Here is a 27,502-nt window from a genome sequence, read left to right on the forward strand (position 1 = left end):
CAACCTGAAAAATTTTAATTAAAATTTTTTTTTTTTTTTTTTAAAGAATTTAACTAGAAATTTAAAATTTAATATTTTCAATTCATTAATTTTTTTTTTTTAAATCATGCGCTTGCATTTTATGTTCAGATCGTTAAAAATAAATTTCAGTATTTATTATTTAAAATTTTTTTATAACAAAATTTTTTAAGGAAGTCTTTCATAAAAAAAAATTTTTTTTTTCACCCTGAAAAATTTTAATAATAATAAATAAAAAAAAAATTATTAATTAAATAAAAGAAGAAAATATTGATAATATAAATTTTATATTTTCAATCCATCAATGGAAGATTAAAAACTATTACAGTATTATTTTTTTTTTGTTCAAATTGATATAATTATTCTTAAATATAATTTATAATTATAAACTATTCAAAGTCATACTTAATGCAATTATACGTATAATAATATATATTGCAAATAAAATTAAGAGATATACTTAATAATTTAACCAATACATATTTTATTAATGATTTATAACTAATAATAATAATTATAATGATATATAATATATAATATAATATAATATAATGAATCAAAAAACGATGGCAAGTTTTCATGGCCTACCCTAATGGCATGATTGATATTATAATGGTAAACATGAAACAAATGTCTACCTCGTACATTATTACCACATAAAATAAGCATGCATAATTATTAACTTATAACTTATAATAATAATTATATAATAACATGAAAAAATGATAGTAATAAAAATAAATTTAATTGCTTAAAAATTAAACTTAATAATTAACGCACAATATACATTTTCTATCAACTTTTTTTTCTATAAAATAAATAAGGAAAATAATATAGTAATAATTGAGGACAATTACAATTTACATCACTCTGTACAAGTTTACAATTATTAAGGCTGATTTTTTAAAATCTGAAGTATTTTATTAATAATATATTTATATCGATTTTTTTCATGCGATCGGCGAGACGAAATTTGTTGAAACAAAAAAAAAATCATATCTTGTGTAAACAGTCTTATCTTATATTTTAATATAATATCCATTGCACTTAATAATTATTTTATAATTTTTCTATTTTTTAAATTTAATCAATTATTTTAAACTTATAAATAATCTTACTTATATCTTTATTTTAATCTATAAAAAACTTTATCAATTATACAAATTACAGATAATTAAGTCCGTTGTACATTTTTATTGTTAATTATAAATTATAATTATAACTATTAAATTTAAGTTTAAGGCAATCTATCCAAGGAAATTATCAATTAGACATGCTTGATATTTTTTTTAATTGTTATTTTATAGTTTATTTATTTATTAAATTAAATTATTTAATGTATTTATTATTTAAAGTGCGATATAGAATAACTTTGCTCTATTTAGTTTTTATTTATAAATATATAACAAAAATATAGGGATAAATTGGCCTATATACAAGTGTGAAATCTATAAAACTTATTATATGTGTTTTATAATAAATTTCAAACATCAAATTGAATTATTATTTTTATAATTATAATTATCACTACTAATAGGCACAATTAAATCCATTTATGCATTTTTATATCTTAATTACCTTGCAAGACTTAAATATACGCAAAGCTCAATTTATAAATTTTTTTTTTTCTGTATAAAAAATTAATAAATGTAATTTTAGTCATCAAAACTACTTGCGCAGCGTATTTATATATAGACACATTTTTTTTTAATTGTAAGTAAAAATTTTGTCATATAACATTTTTTATCAATTACAATCGCATAAAATATCTAGGCACTTTTTTTTTAACATTTTTTTATTAAATTATAAATTTTTTTTATGTCCTCAATAATTTTTCTTATTTTTTAATTTTTAAATCAAAAATATACACGATTAATTTTATCTTTTTTCTTTTCTTACAAATCGAACTTTAATTTCGTAAAATTGTTATAGTTGCAATCAAGTAACTTATAATTAAATTTGATCGATTATATTTATTTTTAATTAAAGATTCGTCATTTTTTTTTTTTTAATTTTAAATTGTTTCAAGACTCTCCACTTTTTTACAATTTATCTGCGATTCGATAAAATAAGATGAATTAATTTTGAGATAGAAACGACGATTTAAAATATTTAAATTTTTTTACCGAAAGCTGTTGCAAAATTTTAATTCAACAATAAAAAAAAAAAAAAAAGCGGAGAATTTTTTCAGAATATTGTTAATAATATCAAATCTCAGGCCAAAAATAAATCAAGTTTGACAAAAAAATTAGTAACTTAAGGGAATTCCACCAGTCTGACTGTTTAATAAATAAATATTAATAAATGTCAATAAAGTTTCACGAGAAAAAAAAAAAAATTATTTACTACAGTTTCACATGATTATAATTTATGCATGTACTGTTTAACACAAAAAAGTAATTGTCGACTGATGTACCTCAATGACTAGCTCAGAGATATTATGCACAAAACATATTTTCTATTATTAATTATTCCCATTATTTATTTATTAATTTAAAAAAATATTTCATCAGTAAATACGTCAAATGGCAATGAAAAATTCAATAATTACATAATAACCAATTACATAATAACGTAATAAAAATAATTATACTATTGGTTGCTCAATATGATCCGTCATTAAATTCTGTCTAACTTACATGGCATATTTACTTGCTATTGTTATCTTATTTTTATTATAATTGTTTATGTTAATATTAATATTAATATTTTATCCGATAAATGATAAAATGTTAGTCATGCATATATTTACACCGTGACATGCCGAATTATATAAATAAATTGATTGTAACAAAAGCATGATCATTTTTAAATGAATGTATGACATATAATAATGATATGATAGATATGTTTAATTTTAATTACCACCTAAATTTAAACCACCATTATATTCTTATGGCTATAACTTACTTGATTGTTCGTTATTTCTCAAAAAAATTTATAATTTAATATATTTATATTTATATATATATTTATGTTTATAAAACGTATTTTGTACATACTTTTGCAGATAAGTGCTGAGCAGTACTCTAGTCCAGCATATAAATTTAAATAAATTTTTCATTTTTTTAAAACTACTATTGAACAGTCGATAACAAATCATTTGTAGAAAAATACGAACCATCATTATTGATTTGCCAAACAAAAAAAATCTGGTAATTAATGCGTTATTTTTTAGACTCCTTAAAATTTGTAATTTTTTTTTTTTTTTTTTTTCCCTAAATAAATTACTCAGAATTGTCATATTAATAAAGAAACAGCAAGTAGATCTAAGAATGCCTTAAAAAACCCACATAATACCAGGTAATATGATATCTTTACAATTAATATCAATATCATGGACAAGAGTACAGTTAACCTCGATCTGGATAACAAAAGGTATCAGTGAAATATAGTACTTACAATTACCAAATAATTCACAGATAAGCTTCCCGTAATTTCATCCACCGACACGATAAACAAACAGAACAGAACAATTAAAGAACATAAGAGAAAACAATATAATAAGAAAAACAATATTATAAATTAGCTTACTCCCGCTAATAATATTTTCATCAGTCTAAAATATGCTGGCTGGTATCCCCGCTGCTGGACACCTGGGGAGTCCGACTCCTCTCAGTTTGTTGCTCAATCTCAACAACATCGACAGTCTTGGAGTCCCCATCGCCCCCAGTTTCCCAGTACATATGAGGCTCGTGTTTCTTCTCTTGCGAGCCGGCCTGCTGGAGCATCTGGAACATCGTGGACGCTTGCACATAAGGCTTTTGAGAGGCATCCGTGGTACTCTGAACTAGTTTATCTTTAGCAGGCTTGATATTAGCCATTTCCGCGATGGACGCTACAGTGACGTACTTCATCGAGGAGTCACGATCTACCGGCTTAGCTGGAATGAACTTGGACCCAAACTCGCTCTGGGTGAAGGGCGGGTTCTTTAAATTGTCTATCAGTCCAGTCTGAACGTAGGGCTTGCTGCTCTGGTCGACAGACTTGAGCGGCTCTTTAGAAATCGGAGAAATAAAAGTAAGTTTGTGATCCAAAGAAGCTAAACTCACATATGGAATATTAGCTTTAACTTCCTCCGTGGTGTCTTCGCTGCTCTTGGACCTGGTGGGCGATATCTTGGTCGGCAGAAGCCCGACAACGCTGTAGCTGCTGATATTAGAAGCCTCAACCGAAACTGGGCTCGAGTTCGTCGTCGAAACATCCTCGGAAGACGGCATGCTGATGTACCCAGTGGATGACCAAGTCTGGGGAGGAACATTGCAGACATTGTCCTCGACCCTCAAATTCGGCGTGGAGCGTGCCATCGACATTGTATCCTCCCTTTCTATCGACTCTCTCTCTCCAGGTTTTCCAGCCTTTACATACGAGTCCCATTTCGCCTCGGTCAAAGCTCCCGGACCAGGTCGAGTGATTCCACCGCTGACATTCCGCTGACGAAGACTCGAGGACTCCCACACGAGAGTAGTGTCTAATAACTTATTCTGCAAGCTAGAAACCGGATCTGTTTCCGTCCCGCTGTCATTTGACACGTGGGAATTTGAAGTAAGCGAAGACGTGACGGATTCCTGGGCGCTGGAACACCCGCTGGAGTCCGCTGAGGACTGCCTGATGTGCTGTTCACCGGGCTTCTGGAGTAATTTTTCAGCAGCGAGACCTGGGGGGAGCTTTACTTCGCAGTCTTGCATGAGCTTGCATCTGCGCCACATTTTTTTAGTGTATATAACAGCCGCGGCTATCACCAAAAGCGCGAATATGCTGCAAATTACCCATATGATGATGTATATTCGAGGAGAAATTCCCACGTTCCAGCAGCTGGTCTCTCCGATGTCCGACCAAGGTCCAGCTAGATGCTCGCCTTCGCTGTTAATATTCATAGCACGAACTTTAAATCTATAAGTGGTGTCACGTTCATTTTCCACGCATCCAGGAATCGGAATTTTAGTTTCAGTGCTGTTGCTGTTGATTACTATGTACCCTCGAGCCGACACTTGGTAATAATCGACTTTGCCTCCTGGATTTGCGGGCCTACTCCAAGCGACAATTGCAAAGTTAGAGTCCTGGATTTTTACGATAGGTGGACGGTTTATTTTTCCGGGGATTCCTATCTTGGTGGCGGCTATGACTGGAAGGGATTCGACGCTGCACTTAACGGTGCAAGCGGTCACAGTGATCGTGTAATTCTTGTAAGACATCAAGTCCTCGAGCAGGACGCTGGTGGTTGAACCTTCAACCTTCTGAACATTTCGGTTGTAGTGGACTTCGTAGTAAAGAAGAACGCCATTCATCGCGGCGGGTGGATCCCAGGTGACAAACATGGAGCTGTTGGTGATGGAATTCACTTTTACGTTGCGAGGAGCCGTTGGAGCGCTTTCGAGGGTGGTGTTGTAGAGCGGCTCGCTCTCCAGACCCTCGCCGGTCTTCGTCCAAAAAGCTATTGTTATCTTGTAAGTGGTGTAGGGCTTCAAACCGGTGACTGTACTGCGCATCATCAGAGGGCCTGCTCGAATGGTGGTATTCTGCTTGGGCTCTCGGCAGGTCGAGTTCTTCGGGGACACGATCGGACAGTAATAAATCACGAATCCTTCCACAACTCCGATACGATCGGAGCAGTCCAGTTTCCATCCCACGTCGATCACATCCGAGCCGATGGTGTTTATCCACACAGATTTCATTTTACTGGACACTTTGTTGTGGATTACTGTACATGAAGCCCAGACCATCCCACTGCTGGCTTTTTCCGTGTTTGCTGACACCGCGAATTGGTATACTTTCTCGGGAGACGGGACTGTTATGTTGTAAATTGTTGTGTACTTGGGAACATGAACCCAGTCGAGGTATCCCTGGTTAAAAAATTAAAATTAAAATTTTTTTTTTTTTAATTTTAGAAAGAACAAGATGACACTGGATATCATCCCAGATTATACTGGGTCAAAAAAAATTTCAGATAGTAGCTAGTATAATCCAGATTATAATGAGTATAATCCAGATATTACCCAGTATAATCTGGATTATACTAGCTACTATCTGAAAATTTTTTTCACCACAGATATCATCGAGTATAATCTAGGATGATATCCAGTGTCATCTTGTTTTTTCCGTGTAGGAGAGAAATATAAAGCTGCAATCGTAAGGAACGGCTGTTAATAAAAAATAAATTCATTTTTTACTTACGGTACACTGATAAGGGCGATCACGTTCATTTTCACACCAAAATATAGTATAATTAATTATTTGATTGCTTATTAACGGTGATTTCCATGACAATTCGTATAATCCTTCATCAAACGCTATCTTTGTAACCGCCAAAGGTTGTTGAGGCACTAAAAATATTTAAAAAAAAAATTAAATTAATTGATATCAAGAATTTAGTAAATTAAAAATTTTTAAATTACTTAATGTTTGATAAAAAAAAAAAAATACTCACTGTCGGACTGACTGGGTACGTGAATGGTAGTACTTTTGGGATAAGTACCCACGATGTTAGAAGCAGTAACTTGGAAAGTATAGTTGAAGAAATCGATACCTTTGAAAACAGCGTAAGAGCGCGTGGTTTCATTGGGCATGATATGAGTCTTACGGCCGTTTACTTCAGTCAAAGTAACTTGATACTTGAAATTATCTCCGTTCTCTAAATAACGGGGTATAACTTGCCAGTATAAATAAAGAACTTTGTTTGCGTTGTTCTCTGTTATTTCAAAACTTCCGATATCCGTACGCGGCAATCGCCCAGGCACTAATTAATCATTGTTATTAGATATTAGTATTACAATTCACTAACAATAAAGTTAACAAAAGACAAACATCAAAACGATACTCACATCTAGGTGGTGTACGAAATGTAATATCGCTAAATGGACTCCATTTATCATCGCCTTTGGCAATAGCGCTCTTCATAAATACTCTCACGTCATAAACAGTATTGGCGTATTCCAATCCCGTTAAATTGTAGAATTTTTTATCCTCGTGGATGCCATTAGTAATGTTAATTATCTGAAAAATTATAATAATTAGATTTTTAATAGTTATATTCTACGGGATTGATTAATTATTGTGAAATTTAATTAACTTCATTCGGAAATTGTAAAGAGTATAGTTATAACTTGAATAAATTGTTAAATTAAAGAAATAGACTTCTGCAAATCTATTTATAAAATTTTTATTTCCTACAAACGCCTACAGCACTGTAATCATATCAAATATTTTTCTATCCTTATCATTATCACTTTAAAAATAAATCTATCAAAGAAAAGCTTTGCAGGAAGTCAGTAGAAGTATTATTATTTATTTAATTCATAGAAATTATTTTATCAATCCTGATATCTGTAATTAAGAATCAATTGCCGCCAACGTGATAATAATAATAATCTACTTAATTGTTTAATAAAATAATTTTTTTTTAATTTCGGCTACTGAATGGCCTTTTTTATATATCAAAAATAAATTATTTATATTTATGACATGTGATTGATGAATTCAAGTCAAAAAATGTAAATAAATAATTTATATTACCTGCCATGTTTTGAGCCGATCCCACTGATGTTGATAAGCTATTTTGTGATGTAAACCTGGTGGAAAATTTTGCATTGAAAATGGTACTGCCCAATACAATAATGCGCTCTCTGTTGTTTTGTTTACTACCGTTAAATTGTCCGGCTTGGCTGGTATTGCTAAAATAATAATTTTTATTATTTTTATTAATCACATTTTAATTTAATTTAATGGTCTTATAAAATAAATGAATTATTAAGGACACTAACTGTTAGCAAAATGCTGGAATTTATATTGTCTTGTCATATTTCCCAATGTATTTCTGACGGTCATCAAAAAAGTATAATTTTCCAAAGTCTGACGATAAATAGGATCCGTTGAAAAATCCCAGAGACAAGAATTTAGAGGGAGATTCTTTTCTTTTTCGTGCTTAGGACAAGGGAAAAGTTTGCGAGATGACATGAAAGTAAGCGTGTGGGTGGTCTTGATAAAGTTATCTACTGGGACCCATGTACAGGTCAAATTTTCCCAATTGTGCGAGATGCAGCTGAAATTTTTCGGCTCCTCTGGTTTAACTGTAAAAATAAAATTATTTGTTAATAAATAAATAAATGAAGTAATTAATTTGGTATCATCAGAAAAGTTGAGACAAAAATTTATATATTTTTCAGTGATAGTTTTTTAGTTCTATTAATTTGTACGGTCACATTTGTCCATTAAATTATTTTTAATTGTTCCTGTGATAGCACTATTATTTTAAAAATTTATTTAACAAGTACCCAAACTACGTACCGAGTGATTATAAATATAAAAAAATCATTAAGCCAAAATTTTCTTATTCATAATTCGTAAATCTCGGCAGTCGCATAGTGACAGCATGTTGCTAGTATTTATTTATTTATTTAATAAAAAAAAATATTTTAATTACTGCTAGATAGTATTAAATAAAAGATAAAGTAAAATTTATTAGTTTAATAATATACATAAAAATAATGACTTCTAAGAGCCCCGATAGCGGATAAAAAATCTTGCGAAAAAAAAATATAAATAGTTAAAAATAATAATTATGTGACGGCATGAATCACGTATGTGTATTTTTCCCATGAGATGACTTTTGACCGGCGTAAATAAATAAGTTACGATAACGGTTTAGTTATATTGAAAAGCATAATATATAAGATTGAGAAGGTTGATTGTAATGGAGATGCCGAGTTAAGTGTTTAACAGATCCGTGTGGTGAAAACACGTGAATAAATTTTATTTTACTTTTAAAAAGACCTCGTATTGTGTGACCTACTGATAAAAATATAAACGATTTACGCACGGCATTCATTGAATTATTGAATAATAAAAATAATAATCCCATAGTAAAAAAAAATATAAATATTAATAAAATAACTTACAACCGACGGCGACATTATTCAGACAAACAGCGACATCATCTTTGATAGATTCGCTGGTCTGTAATTTACAATGATACATGTCGTGGGAAGGTGGCGGTTTTTCGACAAACATTTCAATAGTAGTTGAGTTGATAATACGAATGTACTCTCGTTCCATTTTTTTGTCATTTCTGTAGAAAGACAAGTTCGATGCATTTTTACCAGGGAACTCCTTGTCGACGATTGTCTGATTCAGTATACAGAGAATTCTCAAGGATTGGCCGTACTCCAAAATAATATCATTCGTAGGCCAAGTTCCTATAATAACACACACATTTATTAGCTTTATAAATATAATTATTCCATAAACATACACGTACATACGATTTATTCTGTAATACACGTGCAGTACCATGTTTTACAATTTTAAATTATAAAATAATAACAATATAAAAATAAAATAATTATTATCTTTCTTTCTTTTATTTTATTGCCATTCAATTGACAGGCTTTTGTACAATTATACGTAATAATCCAATTACTTAAAGTTACCGCGCTATTTTTCATCGTAACTCTGCAGTTCATTCGCGTTGGATATATGAGCGCACATATATGTATAAATGTATAAATATAGATATTTAACCCGTCACCAGAATTCAAAAATGAAAGATAAAACTTATTTTATTTTTAATTTGTGTCTAGTACGCTAATTTAACGCCTTGAAAAATTTTTCACTTTACAATTATTATTATTATTAAAACTAATTAAAGTTTGTAACTCAAGCCTTTAATTGCATTAACAAAAATTCAACACATTAATTTAAATTTATAATAATAATAATTAATGTTAATAGCAGAACTCTGATAATTTTTTTATTAAAAATTATTAAAATTATTTAAAAGATTTTAAAAAATACAAGTGCAATTTTTTTTTAGTTACAATTTTATCAATGAATGAAATTTAAAAAATTTCAGGCGCCTGTTGATTTTAGTATCATCATTATTAATAATAATAATAATAATAATAAATGAAATTACTACACTGAGATTTATTTATTTATAAATATTTAATATTACAACATGTAAAATATAAATAAATTGATAATCTTTATTGATAACGTTGTTAATTTTTAGCTAACAGAATTATTGCGAAAGGCTTGAGTTTGAATTAGTAAATTAATTCTGATAAATAAATACAATAATAAGATAAAGAAAAATAAAATGAATATACTCACGTCCAGGTGTATCGAGACCGAGAGCACATCGATCTGCCGAGCTCGTGGAAATTAATCCGATGAAAAGTAAAATAAAAGCGTGTAAAAGCCATTTCAATTGACTTTTACGACGATAACAATTATACGGAGTATCACTAGTGCTATTAACATTAATATTATTATTTTTATAGGTATAATTATAATTATTGTAACAATAACTCGATCGACATTCTTTTGTTGGTGATATTGGTCGAGAGTTTGTCATTATTTGTTTAGTAGATTTTAAACGTTCAATTGCCGAGACACAATCGCTGTTTAACACACAATCACTCGTAGATAAGTGTCTTCTATAACTTTTATCGCACACAAAAAACCGGGATTGTTCGGTTGCATTACAATTGTTGTTATTAATATTATCAATTTTATAATTATTTAAATAGCGTGAATTAACGTCGCAATGTTTATTTATACCGTCATTATTGTTGGTGTTATTATTGTTTAGCGGATGATCGTTCACTGATCTGTCGAGCCGAGAGAGGTCTTTACAACTGGGACTATTCATTTCCAACTGTTTGTTATACATTTCCACGTCTGAGTGACTCATAATTGGATGCTTTTCCGAGTGGTCGTGACCATGCTTCAACAGGTCAGAAGAATTTACTTCCAAGGGCTGATACTGCATCTTTTTGGTAGCCCAGCCGCATTATGCCAGGGATACTCAGCTTCCCATTACTGAAAAAAGATTTAAAGAAAGATTATAAATTGTATTACTAAAAAAACCTTTCAACATCACGTTTTAAAATTTTTTTTCTTTATCTAATTTACTTCTCGTGGAATTTAAATGTTGGAACATTTTTTTTATCTTTAGATAAATTTTTGAAAAATTATTTTTCTTACATAGAAACCTCATAAATTTTTATGATTAAATTATCGATAATTGATTTTTTTTTTTAATTTGATTGATTGTTTTTCTTTTCAACTTAAATTAGTTTTTTTTTTAAAGATAAATATTGACAGACAATTTTTGAATAAATAATCAATGAAGCACTCACAATAATTTTTAAATAAAAAAAAATTTTTAATTAATGTAACGAGCAAATTAATAAAAATTATCGTTGCAGTAGTGTCTATACAACTGGAATTAGATTGATGAGAGTACTTAAATATATAAGACAGAGTATTGTACTAAGTAGTGGGGGAAAAAAATTAAAGCTTACATGATACATAGAATAACTACTGTTACATACTGTTAATATACAAAATCATTGGTCAACTTATCGCGAAGTACATTTCATTTAATACTTTCTTTCATGTAAAAATAATTGTTATGTTGTTATTATAATACATTGTTATTATAATTATTACTGATATTAATTTACAAATAAGTTTTTCAGAGAAATATTTATTATAATTAAATTTATGATACTTTAAGAAAAACTAACAACAATAATTTCAAAATCTAGCGATTCATTGAACTGAAACCGTTAAATTTATAGGTAAGATAATGCAGAATAACAAGTTAAGTTAAGTTAAGTTAAGTTAAGTATAAAACTGAGAATAATAAGGAATTGTTTTATTCATTGCTTTAAAGTTTAGTTAGCGTACTACATGATTTTTCCATTGAATACTAGATTTTTTACGAATACTAACGATCCTGTTCTTTAAGGAATAAATACATACATTTACATATACATACATATCCCAGGTATACAAAACGCACATGTATATTATACCTGGTCATTTAAATTTATATTTCTTACATATCTTCCATACTAAGTAAATTTAAATTTGTTTAATCAGCCTAAAAGCAATTTTTTTATTCAGCGTCTAATAAAGAAAACTGTTCAATTTAAGTCGCTCAAATTAATTAATAATAATTCAACGTCAGTAAATAAAAAATTCATTAATATTAAACACAGAAAAACACCTGTTATCAATAGAATAATTATCATATTAAAGATAAAAATTAAATGATATGTTTGGATACGGAAATGAATTACACGTGCTGTATTAACATTATTATTAAATAAACTTAATGTCTACTATGAATAATTATGTATTTTAGCAAAAGGATATTTTATGGTCCGAGTGAATCAGATAAATAACGGAAGTTATTTATAGTAAATTAACGCTTGCTCTAACGTTTACAATTATATAAATTAAACTGTGTCATTTTGCTTTAATGTGCTCGGTTAAATGTTTCACAAAAACTATTTTACAAAGTTTTATTTAAAAAAAAACATTTATTTAAATTTTATAGAACCACGTAGTATTATATTTTCCAGAATGAAGTTATTTTAGTATATTTATTGTTACTTTAACCCCTTATCGATTGTACGCTGCATAGTTATGCAGCGCACAAAGTTTTAAACTTTAAATATTGATAAATACTTGAATTATTTAAACTTTAAACTTTATTTTATTCCAAAATAGACACAATTTTGTAAATTTTTTATTTCAAGTTTTTCAAGTATTTATCTATAACTTTATAAAGTTTTTCTCTAATTAAATTTTAATTAAAAAATTATAATACTGAAGTTAGCGGTCAGGGGTCAATTTAAAAAAAATTTTTAACAAATTAATTACAATAAAAAAATGCTTCTTAAAATTTTCACTTGTAATTTTTATTAATTTTCACATGTGAAACTTTTTAATAAAAAATTTTTTTTAATAATTTAATTGCTATAAAATTCAAAAAAAAATTTTTAATATCTGCCTTCATTAAATAACTTCAGTGTTATTTAATTAATTCGGTGTAAATTAATAAATAAATAAATAAATTATTTACAGGTAAAATCATAAATTAAAGTTCACATTTGAGACAGTAATAATGAAGTACAAAATTGCTATCATTAATACTCCGTTCATATTAAAATATTATTTAAAGACCGATAAAGGCTTATCTAAAAAATTTTCTCATACCTTTTCCTTCAAAATAAATTTTCTTGCATTAAAAAATATATTTACAATAATTTCATCAATAAACTCGACAAATATCAAAATTAACTTTAATTTAAAGACCTGAAATAAAAAATGAAAGTATTAGCCCCATATAATATAAAAAGAATTTACGAGCAATAAATTAGTCAAGGTAATTTACCTTAATTACAAAAAAAAAAAAAAAAAAAAAAACTACAAAGTGTCACTGTGATTCGTAAACATACATATATATGTACATATATAGCAATTAAATGGATAAATTATACCTAAAAAAATTCGCACAAGTAATAATAATAAAATGTAGTGACGTAGCTTTGGATTTTATTACATTTCATCGTAAACCGAATGCAAAAATACAGTGTAGTGTTGGATAGTAATATTATTATTATTATTAGTATTTTATATATAAAAATACATATATATGACTACAACAAGATAAACATCTTTCTCTGGTCTCTTCCGTCGTAATGCGTGTGACTGTACGCGGGAATCGTATATATATGTATATATATCGCGTAGTAGGAGTAGCGAAGTACTACTACAAAGCTCTCCACATATGCATGTAGATATAAAATAAAAAATAAAAAAACAAATGTAGCCTCATGGCTCACAGCAAATGAAAAATACACGCTGGCTGGCCGATAGGGATACTCAGAAAAATCAGTTGTTCCTTAATGGGAGTATATTTTTGTTCCCAGAATTGGAGAAAACGATGATGAGATTTTTTTTTGGGCGTGGGTTTTAAATCTCATGATTATCAATAAATCTGTTAATTTTAAAGTGCGCTACCATTGTTTATAAAGTTATTAAAATAAAAAAATACATATGTGTTTATATGTATGCATGTATATATATATATATATATATATATATATATTTATAAATACATACCAATGGCAAGTCTGACGACAAGTTCGTGTAGCACATCTCGCATTGCACTTCCATGAATTCTAGGCCGCCGTTCACATCCAACTGCAGCCAGCAGTAAATTCTCGTGCCGTCTTTACCCACACAAACTTACTGGGAAGAACTCACCAGCACAACACCAGCGTACAAACTCGTAGTTTTTTTTTTTTTTTCACGGTTTGTTTTTTTATGTATCAGGTCGACTGAGTATGAGGCTTTTTTTAAATCGAATACACAGCACGCTGGATCTCTTGTTCCACTTGGTGTTATTAAAGGTGATATTAATCCATTATCACATCTGAAAGTTTGTTCATTTATTGTTTATATTTATTATTTTGTCACTTAGAGCTTTTATTGTTTAATTATAAAAAATAATGTTTACATTAGACGTCTCCGTCTGTAACCACTGTAAATCTACCAGCTATAAATATATCACCTAATGGTATACTATGCTCTACTGAGAATATATGTTCAATAAATTTACAGTTCTGCCAACAACAGGGTTCGTTGTTTTGTCTGGTTTATCCCATTTTATTTAAGATATGCCGGTTAATTACCTGGAAGTTTTATTCAAAACTGGTTTTTTAATTGCTCTGAGTAAGCAGCCACCAACATTTTATGTTATGCATCATTGAATAATTATTACTTATGGCTGTATTTTGTTAGAATGTTGGGAAATGTTGACGTCATTGGTCGACGTTTCAGTCGGCTTTCTTGGAAACCAATACACTCTCTCGAATTTTAGAAAGTTCAACCTCCGCCATCTGGTGAATCAAATTTGATACTAATTTTGGTGGGAGCTGCTTACCAGTTAATGGCGAACTTCAAATGACACTGAAGTTGACAGATATTAAAAATTTTTTTAGAATTTTATAGCAATTAAATTATTATAAAAAAAATTTAATTAAAAAGTTTCACATGTGAAAAATAATAAAAATTACAAGTGAAAATTTTTAGAAACATTTTTTCAATTGTAATTGATTTGTGAAAAAAATTTTTTAAATTGACAGCTGACGGCTAACTTCAGTTTTATAACTTCAAATGATACTGAAATTAGCCGACAACTTTCAATTTTTTTAATTTTTACATGACAATCAGGTTAGCTTACATTTAAAAATTTTTAGAATTTTTTTTTTTAGTGAAAAAATTATTTACAAAAAATTTCCATTTGTAGAAAACTTGAAAAATTATAAGTGGAATTTTTTAGTTCTAATTTAATTAAAAAAAAAAAAAAATGTCAGCTAATTTTAGATAATACTAATTTTTTAATTAGTATTAATTTTTAAGTATAAGTTTGTAATTTTTTTATTTTTTTTTCATTAATTAAATTAAAACAAAAAATTTTTTTTTTTTAAATTGCACTTACAGTTTTTCTAGTTTTTTACAAATGAAATTTTAATATTTTTTTTTACAAAATAATTTTAATAAATTTGAAAGACGCGAATGACAGAAGATTGATTGGTAAGTAAAAATCGGATGACCCTTTAAAGTAAATAACAATATTAGGATTGTAAATGCAAATGTTTATTGTTATTTTGTTTTTAATATAAATTTAACAACAATATAATATTGTATTACATGATTATAATAACAATATGTTCAAGTAATTATAGTATAATGATGATACTTGTAAAAAACACTTGCCGTCTGTCACAATGTACAATTCATTCATAATTAATAATTATTACAATAAATACGATTTTAATAAAATGACAATTTTCATGTAGCGAATTAATTTATACTATTATATATTATATATAGATATGATTGTAGAAGATCAAAGGATGTTAATGAAGTCATTAAATACGTGGAAGACACGGCAAAGTGCAGAAATTTAAATATCAAGATTAAAAAATTTAATAGTTTCTATGTATATTACTTTCATCAGTTTAAAATTATGTTTCATGAAATTTTTCGTTTGTAATAACATTATTTTACAATAATAATATAAAATATTTATTCAAAGAGGCACATTATCAATCAGAAATGTAGCTTATTAATTAAGTTATAAAAAATAATCACCATTATTTATTTCTAAATAATTATTTAAAGAATACATGTCATTTTTTTTTTTTTTTTCGAATATAAAAAATGTAAGCAATGAATGATTTTGTTAATTTTGAATAATTTAAATTATTCATTTGTATTTTTGATTAATAAAAAATATCAATTTATATATCTTTTGAATTTTATAAATGAGTATTATAATAATCTAAGGGTAAAAAAATATATTTTAAAACGCATGTACAGCTTTCTTTAAACTGACTATCCATTAATATAAATTTATTATATTTTAGAAAATTTCATAAAATTTATTTATTTGTTCTACTTTCAGATCAATGTCAAAAAATTCATTTTCGTTGATTCATTGCGCTATTGAAGACAATTGTTCTTTGGTTGGATAACAAACTTATTTAAAAAAAAAAAAAAATTAAAAAAAAAAACTTATTAATTGATACTATACTTTTATGTGAAGGCAAAAACAAATATTGAGCCGACAAGTTATTATCAATAATAACTATTAAAAAATGTCAGTAAATTCCTCATCGATTATACAATTTGTTACATAGAAATAACGACTATGATATTTATAAATGCACAATGTACATATTGAAAGCTACGTTTTTATTACTTCGACCCTGCTTACTTATTTTCAATAAAACATTTAAAGTTTTATCGTTTCTTCTTAATAAAAAATAATTATTAATTTATTGCAATTAATGAATTAACTACTACAATTATGATAATTTTTTTCTTCGAGCTTAAGTAGTCTTATAAAATCAATTCAGATCTGTGCAAAGTTGTTTGTTTTTTGTATTAATACAGATAGAGGCACAATGGTCTTTCAATCCATCAACTAATTAATTAATAATTTCTTCTACTGAGTACAAGTATATAAATGTATATAAAAAGACGAGTAAAAAAAAATCAAAAAGAAAAATTAATACTCAAATCATTGCCGTTTTCTCGAGGAACAGCAGCAGAGTGGAATGAAGAACTTTCGTTTTTTCGTACGCTTTGTATGATTAATTATCTCGGAATTGCTTAAGGTGCCATCATCATCAATAACTTGATTGCTTATTTCATCAAATGTAACACTATTCTATAATGAATTCGTTAAATAAATACAATTTGCTAAATTCATTTTACTCAAACGATCAGCACTCGTGAGTTAAACAGATGACATCAATAAATCACAAGATATAAAACTTTTTTTTTTTTTAATTTTAAGACAAATATTAAACACTTGTTAGTATTATAATTATAATTATAAACAAAACAAAAATAAAAGTTATATCTTTTAATCACACATTTGTTAAGGCAGATTTCAGCTATCAATTCTTCATCATTAAAAAAAAAAAAAAAACAATACGCTAGCACCAATTGCATCAAACAATTGTCAAAAACTTTAAATCTGTAAAGTCTTTTTTTCATCGAAAATATTTTTAAATAGTCAAAATTCTATATAAAAAAACTAGTTAAAAAAATCTATGCGTCCATCGATATATCAATTCATTGTTTTATCGGATTATCACTCCGATATAAATTTTTAATAATTATTATAATTGCTGTTAGAAACTAAAGCTCATAAATTAATTTACCTCAAACTAATCTTTAGCGTTAGTCTTAACACATAAATGATGCTGTTAATATTATCTCTTATCTTCAATTAATATTAATAAACATCCGTTAATTTGTTATTAAATTAATAATTAATAATATATTCAATTAATTAATTAATTAATTAATTAATTATATATTCATGTCATAGAGGTGAGGTGGAGCACCTACCGCACTCGGCATTTGACACCCACGACGTACTAAAAGTCTTACTGATGGACCACCATTGCGAATTATTTCAATAGCTTCAGCATGCGTCATGTTCTTCGTATTAATTCCATTTATTTCAATTATTTGATCTCCAACCTGCAATTCATATTAATAAAATCAATCAACTCACTGTATATAATAATCCAACTAACATTAATTTTTATCTTATATTTATTACTTACTCTTAATCGATTATCAATAGCTGCTGGACCATTCTCTGCAATCTGGAGTACGAATAGAGGCATATTCTGAAACTCGCGTCCTCCTCGTATGCTAAATCCAAAGCCACGTGTTCCTCGAGTTAATTCAACTGCATGATATTGTCCATCACCATCTCCAGTAGATTCATCCTTTAAAATTATTATAATTAATACCAAGTCTTTGAAAATTAAAAAATAATAATAATAATAATACCTTTTGTGACATTGATGTAGTACTACAACAATCATCAATAGGATATCCAATAGTCAACGTAACAGAGTACCCTGAGTCTTTAATTAAATTAACAATATCCTTATGACAAAGGTTAGTAATATCAACATGATTAACGGCAAGAATGTGGTCCCCAACTTCAAGTCTACCGCATCGCTCGGCAGGTGAGCCTTCAATAATTCTTCCAATAGTCGAACCAGCTTTATTAACTGAAGAAATAATAACAAATCCAAACCCTTCATTTTCCATTCTCGTAACAGTAACGTCATACGGATACTGCATATTCATCGGTCGACCATACGATGGCTGCAAATCTTGGGCGTTGATACGTCGCCTAATCCCCAAAGTAACTCTACCGTTTCTTGCAGCAGCGATCATCAACTGTACTACATGATGGTGACTTGAGTTCATTACACTCTCGCCATCGACTGACATTATCAAGTCCCCAGTATTGAGCCTATTGTCAATATCAGCAACTCCACCAGGTACAATGTGTCCTACAGATACTTGAGAATTTTCTTCAGTACCACCGACTATCCTGAATCCAAATCCCGAGTCCTGTCGCACCAGCGTCACCAAAGTTTCAATCCACTCGACGTCTGGTATCGTAGGGCAAACCATTTCGTTGCCATATTGCGGGTGATACCTAGCTACAGAGCTAGAGCGTGGTTGCTCATGTTCGAAGCTCGTCGTTTCCTTTCGTTTATCCCAAATCTCACCAGTGTCCACATTTTGTTCCTGTCCGATGCTATAATTATTGTAATCTTGGACGACATATTGAGAATGCATTCGCGCGCCATAAATATCTTTGTAGTAATCCTGATGAATGTTCCCATTTTGTTTCATGCTCGGACTATGAAGAGATGACTCCATCGGATACATTTCATTTGGTAAGCTCATCTTATCATTGACCCGCCAGTCACGTTTGATGTGCCTCATCGGTTCGTCGTCCATGTTTACCATCTGACCGAAATTATCCGCCAGATTAGCGACCATATTCTCTTTATATGGATCTGTATAGTATACATCATGATTATACTCAGTATACTTGCATCTATCATCCATCGAATTAATGTCATTAGCGGGATTAGTCCGCCACTCGGGTCTATTCACATCGACTACTGGAGATTTCGTGCGATTTCTCGTGTCTATTAGCGGCGTTTTCGGACGACTCGGCACCACTGTTTTGGCTTGCGTGCTATAAATATCCGCAGTCGGTGTTTTACTACGGAAAAAGCCTTGGTTTATTTTATCCTTCTTATCGTTTGATTTACCAGCACGCTGAACTTGAATCAGGGCTTCTTGATTGCGTGGGCATTCTTTCAATACTTGTACAACTTCCGTGTGACACATATTCCTCACTTTGACGTCATTTATATTGACGAGTATGTCGCCCTCAAGAAGATTTTTGCACCGATTTCTGTCCAATATTTTTTTAACTTTCTGTCCGTGAGATGAATCAGCAATCGTGAATCCGAAACCCTGGATGCCTTTAATAACGGGGATACTCAGAAACTCCGACTTGGAAGGTGGTGGAGATTCTTTCCGGTCGTTGTAGTCCGTCGAATCGGACAATAAAATATCAGTGCTGTTCGGTCGTTTAATGGTATTTATTTTATCGGAGATACACAGATCTGGCATTGAGTTAACGGAAGCGGTAGCAAGGTTTTCGCCATTTTGGAGACGATGTACGGGCAAAAACGAAGAGTCGAGAAAGCCAAATCGGTTGTCGTTCTGCATATTTGGATCTAGGTCCAAATAGATACTCGGATCGTCGGGCATCATGTCTGGCGCGTTCACAGCTATCGTAGTAACTACTTCAGTATTGGGATCATTCGGATCAAATGGCAATGGATAGCCGCGACATACTTCCAAGGTCACCGTCTCACTGCTTGCTATTGACTTGAAGACGTTCACCATTTCATTGTGGGTGAATCCGAGAACGCAGGTGTTATTTACGTACACCAAAACATCACCTGTTTGTAATTTCCCATCGAGCCATGCTGGGCCATTTGGCACGACACTTTTTATCTGTAAAAATTCCTCAACTGTGTCATCACCGCCGACGATTGTAAATCCCAAACCACGTGAGCTTTTGATAAGTGTTGTTTGTATCCTCTGTCCTTTTAATTTCTTTGGATTCCGAGTAAAATTCGGACTTTTACGCTCTGTTAAAATTTGCTGAGCACGCTTCGCTTGCAGGACTGGATTTTCATACTGTGTTCGTCGATTAACATGGTCGATAAAATATGTTCCATATAGCTGGTCGTCTATTTTTTCCCACCCGTAAGGTAACTCGTCGTCAAGGCACTCTTCCAACGAACGCTTTTGGAATTTTGACAGACGTGGGTCTAACCAGTGAGACGTACCCGTGTTGTGACTTTTAAATAAAAAATATAATTTATCACGTGTTTTAATGTTTAAGTACAATAATTCGGCTCCCCGTTTTTATTAATCCGCAAAAATTACCCACATCAAAATTTCTGAGCAAAAATTTCTCATACAACATCTCAAGTACAATAATTTCTCAAAACGAAATTTATCACAACATAAATTAAAGTATGAGAAAATATTGCATAAGAAATTATTGATGAAAAATTTTGTCGTAGGTAATTACTACATGATAAATAAAAAACAGTCACTCAATAATTTAAATAAAAGTAATTATATTTACTCAATAAAATAAACTTCTCCTGTTTCAGTGTAAGCTTTCTCCCAATTATGTGGCAATGGTCCTAATTGGTCTTCTGAAGTTGGACGAAAATGATTAAGATTGTCGTGCTCCAAATTTTCACGCACTTGTTCAGATCCTCCATTGTATATATAAGGAGGTACACGGTGATTGGAGTTGTTTGATCCACTTAATGTTAATATTTCTTTATCTACGCTACCTGTAACATTTGATATTTATTAGCTACTTAATGTCACTTGATACTCGAAATATCAACTACTAATATTTATTACTATGCTTAATCATTTAGCCTTTGAGAAAGGGCAAACTTATGATTCACGTAAAGATAGATACTAAGAGTGCTTTTTAAAAATAACCAGCTTAGTATTTAGTTATGGGTGTTTAAACCTTTGACCTACTTGATCAATCGATTCTATAAACTGATTCTTTGATCAAACGTAATTTATAGTTATAAAAAAAAAATAACTAAGATATTTTACATTATAATTATCATAAATAACTATTGGTTACAAACTATCATTTTTTCTGACCTTGCAAGGATCTTGAAATTATACAGTTATTTGCTGTAATAATGACAATTAAATAAAATTCTTTTTAAAAAATAAAATAAAGTTTTATACTTTTAAATAAATAATAGATTAAAAAGAAAAAAATACTTGCCTTTGAAATTTTTATGTATGTATTTTAAAAATATTTTTTTAATTCACCGAAAAATTTAAACAATCTTTAGAAGTAAGCTACTATACTCTTAGCATAACAATAGCGTGGTGAATTGATTAAAAACTACAAAGTGTATAAACAAATAATATTTAAAAAAAAATTTACCATCAGGAGCATTGTCCACAGAAACAGAGTCTTCAGTCTTGCTTGCCATTGTTCTTCGTTGTTAAATTTGCTGCAAAACATAAAAACAATAATTTAGTAAACAAAAATATTCTATAAAAAAATTTTTTCTACTTATTAACAATTCATTACACGGTAAATAATAATTGTACAAATAACTGGATAAATAGTTATTAATAATTAATTTTTGTTTTTGTTTGGCTAATAATCTAAACTTATAAAGTAAATGAAAATTTATTTCATTTAATTCTATTGAAAAGTTAACACTTTTTTTTTTAATTTCTTTTTTCACCTATAACTAAATTTTATTGATGTAAATCTAATGTATAAAGCCGATTGGCGTTTAAATGAATAAATAAATGAAACTGAAGTTAGCAGACGTCTAAAAATTTTTAATTTTTTTTTCTTAATTAAATTACAACTAAAAAGATATTTATAAAAAATTGCACTAATAGTTTTTCAAATTTTTTACACGTGACATTTTTTTTTTTTAATTGTTTAATTGAAATTTTTTCAATAAAAAATTTCTAAAAATTTTGAAATGTCGGCTAACTTAATTTTCATAAAAATAAATAAATAAATAGTACTGTATCAGGCAGTAAAGGTAATAAAAAATTCACGTAATCACTATTTGTTTTTATAATTAATCAAACGTTGTATACTCAGTACCCACTATTCAACACGATAATGAACTCTCGGTACATTACAAGTAGATACTTATTTTGTATTGTATTGATACTGTGAAAATGAAAGAGTATAGACAGCGATAATCGATTGGAAATATTTGACAGGTTTCCGAGTGAAGCAGATGACACGTCAGACTCGGATAAAAAACACGAACAAAAAAATAATATTTTGGCGTCTGATCTAGACAATCGATAAAAAGAGCCACGCTCAACACTCAAGAGCGAACAGGTGTGCAACTAGAATTTTATAAAGCTGTAGATTAAAATTACAACCACTCTTGTGTGAGTGAATATGCCCACATACATTTCATGAGTGTAATATACTTCTTGAAGTGTATATATGTATATATGAATACATGAGCCCATTAGCCTGTTTCATACAGTGTATATGTATCCCATGATGAGGAATCATATTATGAGTATATCGTGAATGCGACTTTCTATCAAGTTGTTGAAGAAAAAAAAAAAAAAATGATACTTGCTGCGTAAGAGCGCACAGTGTATATACAAGCGACATAAATGTAATATACCTGCAACCAAAGAAAAATAGTTTAAATACACGTCACTGTCAATGCTAATTGTAACATAAAACATTTCCAAGTTTTAAATGAAAACGCTAAAATAAATAATTGTTTGTTCTATTTAACGGGCATGGGAAAACTTCGCATAGCGGTTTTAAAAAAATTATATATAATAGCAATAATAATCCTGGGAAAAAAAAAAAAAAAAAAAAAAAAAAAAATGTATTATTAAAAAGAATAGAGTTGTAAACTTATTTTTAAGTTGATGAGTAAATTTCAAATTATATTACTTACATTTATTACTCAAAATATTCGCAGTGATTTATTTTTCCTTCTCGTATCATCGTGAGTTGTTTTTTTAAAATTACTATGGTTATCACTTGCGATGATTAAATTTTTACACTCCGGCTGCAAATCACTTGTTGGAATCACTGGTATTTTTATTACCTGTAATATCACACATAATAAGTGGCGTTTGTGTACACTAAATTGGTGTAAAAATATATACAAATTAAAGGATGTTTTATTTTAATGTAAAAAGGAGTGAAAGATGCATAAGCTCACATACCACTGTGTGTAAGCATGGGATTTTTCACTCTGCGGCAAACTGGAGACACGACGACGATCACTGATCCCAGCGCCATCGAGTTCCTTTTCCAAGAACTAATTTAACCTTTTTGTTCATTATCTTTGTTGAACTTTTGTGACCTGTGAATAATTGCTATAATTATTTTTAAGTCTAAGTAAATACAAATAATTTATTTTAATAATAAATATTATTTTTTGTATCACTGTTTTCTTAAACTTTCATTTTTATTATTATTTTTTTCCAGAGGTTATTGCTCTTTAAATTGGCGCCAATTTTAATGTCAATTTAAAATTTTATTAATTGTTTATTATTTATTGAAGAAGAAAACTCATTAATTTATTTACTTTTTAAATTAAATTTTTTTATAATTTTGAGAAGAAACGGAGAAAAATTAAATTCAATAAAAAAAAAAAAAGAAATAAAATTATAGAGGAAATAATTGATTTTCCGGGAAAAGAAAGGACGCTCAATATACGAGAAGCATTTTCAGTAGTAGAAGAAAAAAATTCTATTTATTACTCTTAAAAACATTTTTTCAGGAAAAATTTTAAATATTTCAAATCCTCAAGAAATTTTTTCACCACTTAAATAAATTTTATTTTTAAAAAATTAGATGATACTCAAATTGAGAGACATCTGATAATTTTTATAATTTTTTTAACAAACAAATTATAGCGAGAAAATTTTATTGAAAAATTTCACCTTTGAAAGCTCTAATAAACTATAAATGATATTTTAATAAATAATTGAGTACGTACTTATATATGTAAATATATAATATAACAAAAAAGTACAGGTGATGATAGTTAGCATTGACGATTGAAATTTCAACAATCCCTAGTTTCTAATCTGGATTTTATGAATAGGGCAGGTATAGAAATAAATGTACACCCGCTCGGATACCTGAACGTTATATTTATACTTTTATACATGCATCAGGCCCCGGATAACGTTTTTTTAACGCCCCTAACGTACTATTTTTTTCGTTATTACTCATCCTCAATTTTAAAATAAAAATAACTTGAAACATGAAAAAAAATTAACATAAGAATTAAAACATAAAAACTGAGGAAATTTTTAAGCAGAAGAAACATAAAATAATTTATCATTTTATGTTTAATGGAAATAAAATGATAAAATAATACGATAGGCATTGATAAACAGCCTTATGTTAGTTTAGATTTTACAGTCGTAAGTATGTTTCTTTAAAAATAAAAACTAAAAAACAATTTTTCAGACACTCGGATCACTAGGAATACACGAGAAATGCAGAGGTAAGACTTGTTGATGATACAAAAGTTGTCGAAGAAGAAATCTTAATTTTTGTGCTTTTTTTTTTTTTTTTTTTTTAATTTAGGAACCTTGTTACACAAAACGCAAAAGAAGATGAAGCTATTTTACTAAACCGTTCTGAAAATTTACAATCTTTGACCCAGTAGCTACAGAGAAGAACAGGAGAGCAGAAACTCGGGGAGGTAATCACGAATTTGGGTTTAAAAAATGTGTCAGACCAATTCGGAGGAACTGAATAATATTTTTTTCTCTGAAAGGATAATTACCGGATAAACAACTAAGTAGTACACACATGGTACGCCATATGTGTAATTATAATATCGGAGCTGATGATATTAAGGGTGATATGCGGTAAAAAATATTAATCTCACTTTGATGTGAGTCAATTTATCAGGAGTCCATGAGCGTCGAAGAGCTGTACCAAGAAATTCGACAAACTGTACCTGCCTCCCGTCAAATTTTTTCTCTTCACCAAATCACAAGAATTAAAAATTTTTTAATTGGCTTCTTCTGAAAAAATTAATTACATAAATTATTATTGTTAATTAATTAATTTAAAATGATGTTAAGATAATTTTAGAAAAAAAAATTGTTCAGTTGAAAACCTTTTGCTGGATTTCGCTTGATAAAAAGAGGCTTCAAGATTTTAAGCTCAACTCTGCTTCACAAGTTAATTCTTAAATATAAAGGGAAGAATTCTTCAACTTCACGCATATGCATGCTTTATATATGTATACCGTCTACCAATATGCTATGCATATGGACTGATGTAGTTCCAATCCACCGGTCAGATGCACCGCGCCCTTAACTTCAACTTCACTGGCTCTTCTGCTTCCTGCTGCCCGGTGACATTTTAAAAACTTCAACTTCATTTGGAATTTTGAAATTAAAAAATGAACGTTTGAAGTATTTTGTCTTTCACCTTACTGACTTCAATCCTATGGTGTGCTTCATTCTACTCTGGCGAGTATTGAAAATTATTGCTTAGGCTTAATTAATCTAAGAATAAAATTTTGTTATTTTCTATCGGTAAAAATTGTTTTGAATTTTTTTTAGAGATGTTTTGAGAAAAATTTTAAATTAGAATTGATAAAATTGCTGAGAAGAAGTTTGAATTTTATTTAGAAGTTTTTAAGGATTTTTTTAGATTATTAATTGTCATTTTATTATTCGATGTTTAAAAAATTTGATTAAATATTAAATATTGATGAATAGAAAATTTTAATTTTATTTTAAATGAATTAAAAAAAATTTTTTAGTTAAAACTATTTTAAAAATGCAAAATCAAACTGTTTAAAAAATCAAAATCTAATTTTTGAAGTAGAAGAATATATTTTTAAATTATTTGAAACATTTAAAAAAGTTTAAAGAAACCCAATAAATTATTTTGTTAAACCTTTATAATTCTTACATGATTCACGTGATTCTGAAATTATTTAAAAACTCTTTAGCATTACATTCAAGTCACTACAACTTATATGAAAATTAATTTAGCAGATATTTAATAATTTTTTTAGCAAATAAATTATGACAAAAAAAAATTGACATGTAAAAATTTTTAAAAATTAAAAATACAATTTTTTAAAAATCATTTTTCAAATCAAATTTGTTTGTAAAAAAAAATTATCCGCTTTGGCTAATTACAATGCGCAGTGCAATTTATAAATTAACACTGACGCGCAGTAGATGAATTAGAGGTTATAAAATAGACTTCTAGTGATAAGTCGAACCAGTGCTTGTTCATTAAAAATTAACTCTGTTTTTGTTTATAAAAAATCACAATGCTGAGAGTCAGTACCCGTTTTTTCGGAATAACTTCTCAAGTTCGTCCGTTCGCAAGCTCAGTTTCGCCAGCTTTCAAAGTTCAAGATGACAAAGATTTTACTGAAAGAGTTAAAAACTCAAAAGTTCCAGTTATCGTTGACTTTTTTGCGACGTAAGATTTTGTTTATCTCTACATAAATTATATTAACAATTATTATCTACAGTATATAATAAATTAAAAAAAAAAATTTTTTTAATAAACAAATTTGTTCCAAAAAATTATTTTTAAAAAATTGCATTTTTTATTTTTTTTAAATTTCTACATGTCAATTTTTTTTTATGGTTTTTGTTAGTTAAAAAAAGTTCTAAAAATTATTTAATATCTGCTAAATTTATTTTCGTTAATTATTTTAGGTGGTGCAATCCATGCAGATTGTTGACTCCGCGTTTGGAGTCAGTTATTGCTGAGAAACAGGGAAAAATATTACTAGCCAAAGTTGATATTGACGAAAATGCAGAACTGGCCATGGATTACCAGGTAATTTTAAATAATTAAAAAAAAATTAATTTTTTATCAAGCCACTAATTAAATATATTTACTAAACAGGTTCAAACAGTGCCAGTTATCATGGCAATGAAAGATGGCAAAGTTTTAGAGCGAATTGTCGGTCTGCAAGACACAGACAAACTCAGAAAGTTTGTTGATAAACACGCAGACCCATAAGTGCGATTAATAAAAGTGAATAGATGACAAAATAAATTCAAGATTTAATTTAGTTACTTAATTGTTTGAATTTTTTAAATAGAAATTAAAAATGTTTATAAATGATAAACTTGTCCAAGAATTTTTTTTTCTTAAATAAAATTTATTTTTTTGTACAGCGTAACGCCGTATTATGTA

The 27,502-nt window shown here is 28.7% G+C and overlaps 3 protein-coding genes across 9 annotated transcripts; 1 reads left to right on the forward strand and 2 right to left on the reverse strand.

Moving 5' to 3' along the window:
• Positions 1 to 478: 478 nt before the first annotated feature.
• On the reverse strand, positions 479 to 14,348 carry Dome (cytokine receptor domeless). Of its 2 annotated transcripts, XM_074239207.1 has the most exons (10): positions 14,333 to 14,348; positions 13,936 to 14,248; positions 10,126 to 10,836; positions 8,913 to 9,209; positions 7,779 to 8,084; positions 7,531 to 7,688; positions 6,840 to 7,011; positions 6,446 to 6,754; positions 6,193 to 6,341; positions 479 to 5,861 (listed from the first exon to the last, which is right to left on the reverse strand). In XM_074239207.1, exons 3-10 carry the CDS (start codon positions 10,784 to 10,786, stop codon positions 3,573 to 3,575), a joined length of 4,341 nt encoding a protein of 1,446 aa, XP_074095308.1. In that variant the 5' UTR covers positions 10,787 to 10,836; positions 13,936 to 14,248; positions 14,333 to 14,348; the 3' UTR covers positions 479 to 3,572. The 2 variants fall into 2 exon arrangements, with proteins under 2 accessions (XP_074095308.1, XP_074095309.1); XM_074239208.1 differs by lacking the exons at positions 13,936 to 14,248; positions 14,333 to 14,348 and adding an exon at positions 11,157 to 11,259.
• Positions 14,349 to 15,458: 1,110 nt separating this feature from the next.
• LOC141524986 (membrane-associated guanylate kinase, WW and PDZ domain-containing protein 1) lies at positions 15,459 to 23,659 on the reverse strand. Of its 6 annotated transcripts, none has more exons than XM_074239212.1 (8): positions 23,250 to 23,659; positions 22,739 to 22,964; positions 21,731 to 21,800; positions 20,888 to 21,104; positions 18,196 to 20,593; positions 17,964 to 18,131; positions 17,743 to 17,877; positions 15,459 to 17,053 (listed from the first exon to the last, which is right to left on the reverse strand). In XM_074239212.1, the coding sequence occupies exons 3-8, from the start codon at positions 21,777 to 21,779 to the stop codon at positions 16,904 to 16,906; spliced, it is 3,117 nt and encodes a 1,038-aa protein (XP_074095313.1). In that variant the 5' UTR covers positions 21,780 to 21,800; positions 22,739 to 22,964; positions 23,250 to 23,659; the 3' UTR covers positions 15,459 to 16,903. The 6 variants fall into 6 exon arrangements, with proteins under 6 accessions (XP_074095313.1, XP_074095312.1, XP_074095314.1 ...); XM_074239211.1 differs by lacking the exon at positions 22,739 to 22,964 and having other exon boundaries at positions 23,250 to 23,402; positions 23,524 to 23,551; XM_074239213.1 differs by lacking the exons at positions 22,739 to 22,964; positions 23,250 to 23,659 and adding an exon at positions 22,422 to 22,674.
• Positions 23,660 to 26,539: 2,880 nt separating this feature from the next.
• LOC141524995 (thioredoxin, mitochondrial) lies at positions 26,540 to 27,434 on the forward strand. Its single transcript, XM_074239235.1, has 3 exons — positions 26,540 to 26,773; positions 27,016 to 27,139; positions 27,209 to 27,434. The coding sequence occupies exons 1-3, from the start codon at positions 26,619 to 26,621 to the stop codon at positions 27,323 to 27,325; spliced, it is 396 nt and encodes a 131-aa protein (XP_074095336.1). The 5' UTR covers positions 26,540 to 26,618; the 3' UTR covers positions 27,326 to 27,434.
• Positions 27,435 to 27,502: the final 68 nt, after the last annotated feature.

The sequence above is a fragment of the Cotesia typhae genome, unplaced genomic scaffold, assembly GCF_013202065.1.
Source record: "Cotesia typhae breed Kobodo isofemale line unplaced genomic scaffold, CoteBio_Ctyphae contig_23, whole genome shotgun sequence".
In the NCBI taxonomy this organism is placed as follows: domain Eukaryota; kingdom Metazoa; phylum Arthropoda; class Insecta; order Hymenoptera; family Braconidae; genus Cotesia; species Cotesia typhae.

Excerpts from the sequence above, each read along its gene's own strand:
- Dome (XM_074239207.1), bottom strand. The coding sequence starts at position 10,786 with ATGCAGTATCAGCCCTTGGAAGTAAATTCTTCTGACCTGTTGAAGCAT. Across the intron at positions 8,085-8,912 it reads GAATAATGTCGCCGTCGGTT|TTAAACCAGAGGAGCCGAAA; the intron begins GTAAGTTATTTT and ends TTATTTTTACAG. Across the intron at positions 5,862-6,192 it reads ATCGCCCTTATCAGTGTACC|GGATACCTCGACTGGGTTCA; the intron begins GTAAGTAAAAAA and ends TTTTTTAACCAG.
- LOC141524986 (XM_074239212.1), bottom strand. The coding sequence starts at position 21,779 with ATGGCAAGCAAGACTGAAGACTCTGTTTCTGTGGACAATGCTCCTGAT. Across the intron at positions 21,105-21,730 it reads TGTGGACAATGCTCCTGATG|GTAGCGTAGATAAAGAAATA; the intron begins GTAAATTTTTTT and ends CAAATGTTACAG. Across the intron at positions 18,132-18,195 it reads CTACATCAATGTCACAAAAG|GATGAATCTACTGGAGATGG; the intron begins GTATTATTATTA and ends ATAATTTTAAAG.
- LOC141524995 (XM_074239235.1), top strand. The coding sequence starts at position 26,619 with ATGCTGAGAGTCAGTACCCGTTTTTTCGGAATAACTTCTCAAGTTCGT. Across the intron at positions 26,774-27,015 it reads ATCGTTGACTTTTTTGCGAC|GTGGTGCAATCCATGCAGAT; the intron begins GTAAGATTTTGT and ends TAATTATTTTAG. Across the intron at positions 27,140-27,208 it reads AACTGGCCATGGATTACCAG|GTTCAAACAGTGCCAGTTAT; the intron begins GTAATTTTAAAT and ends TTTACTAAACAG.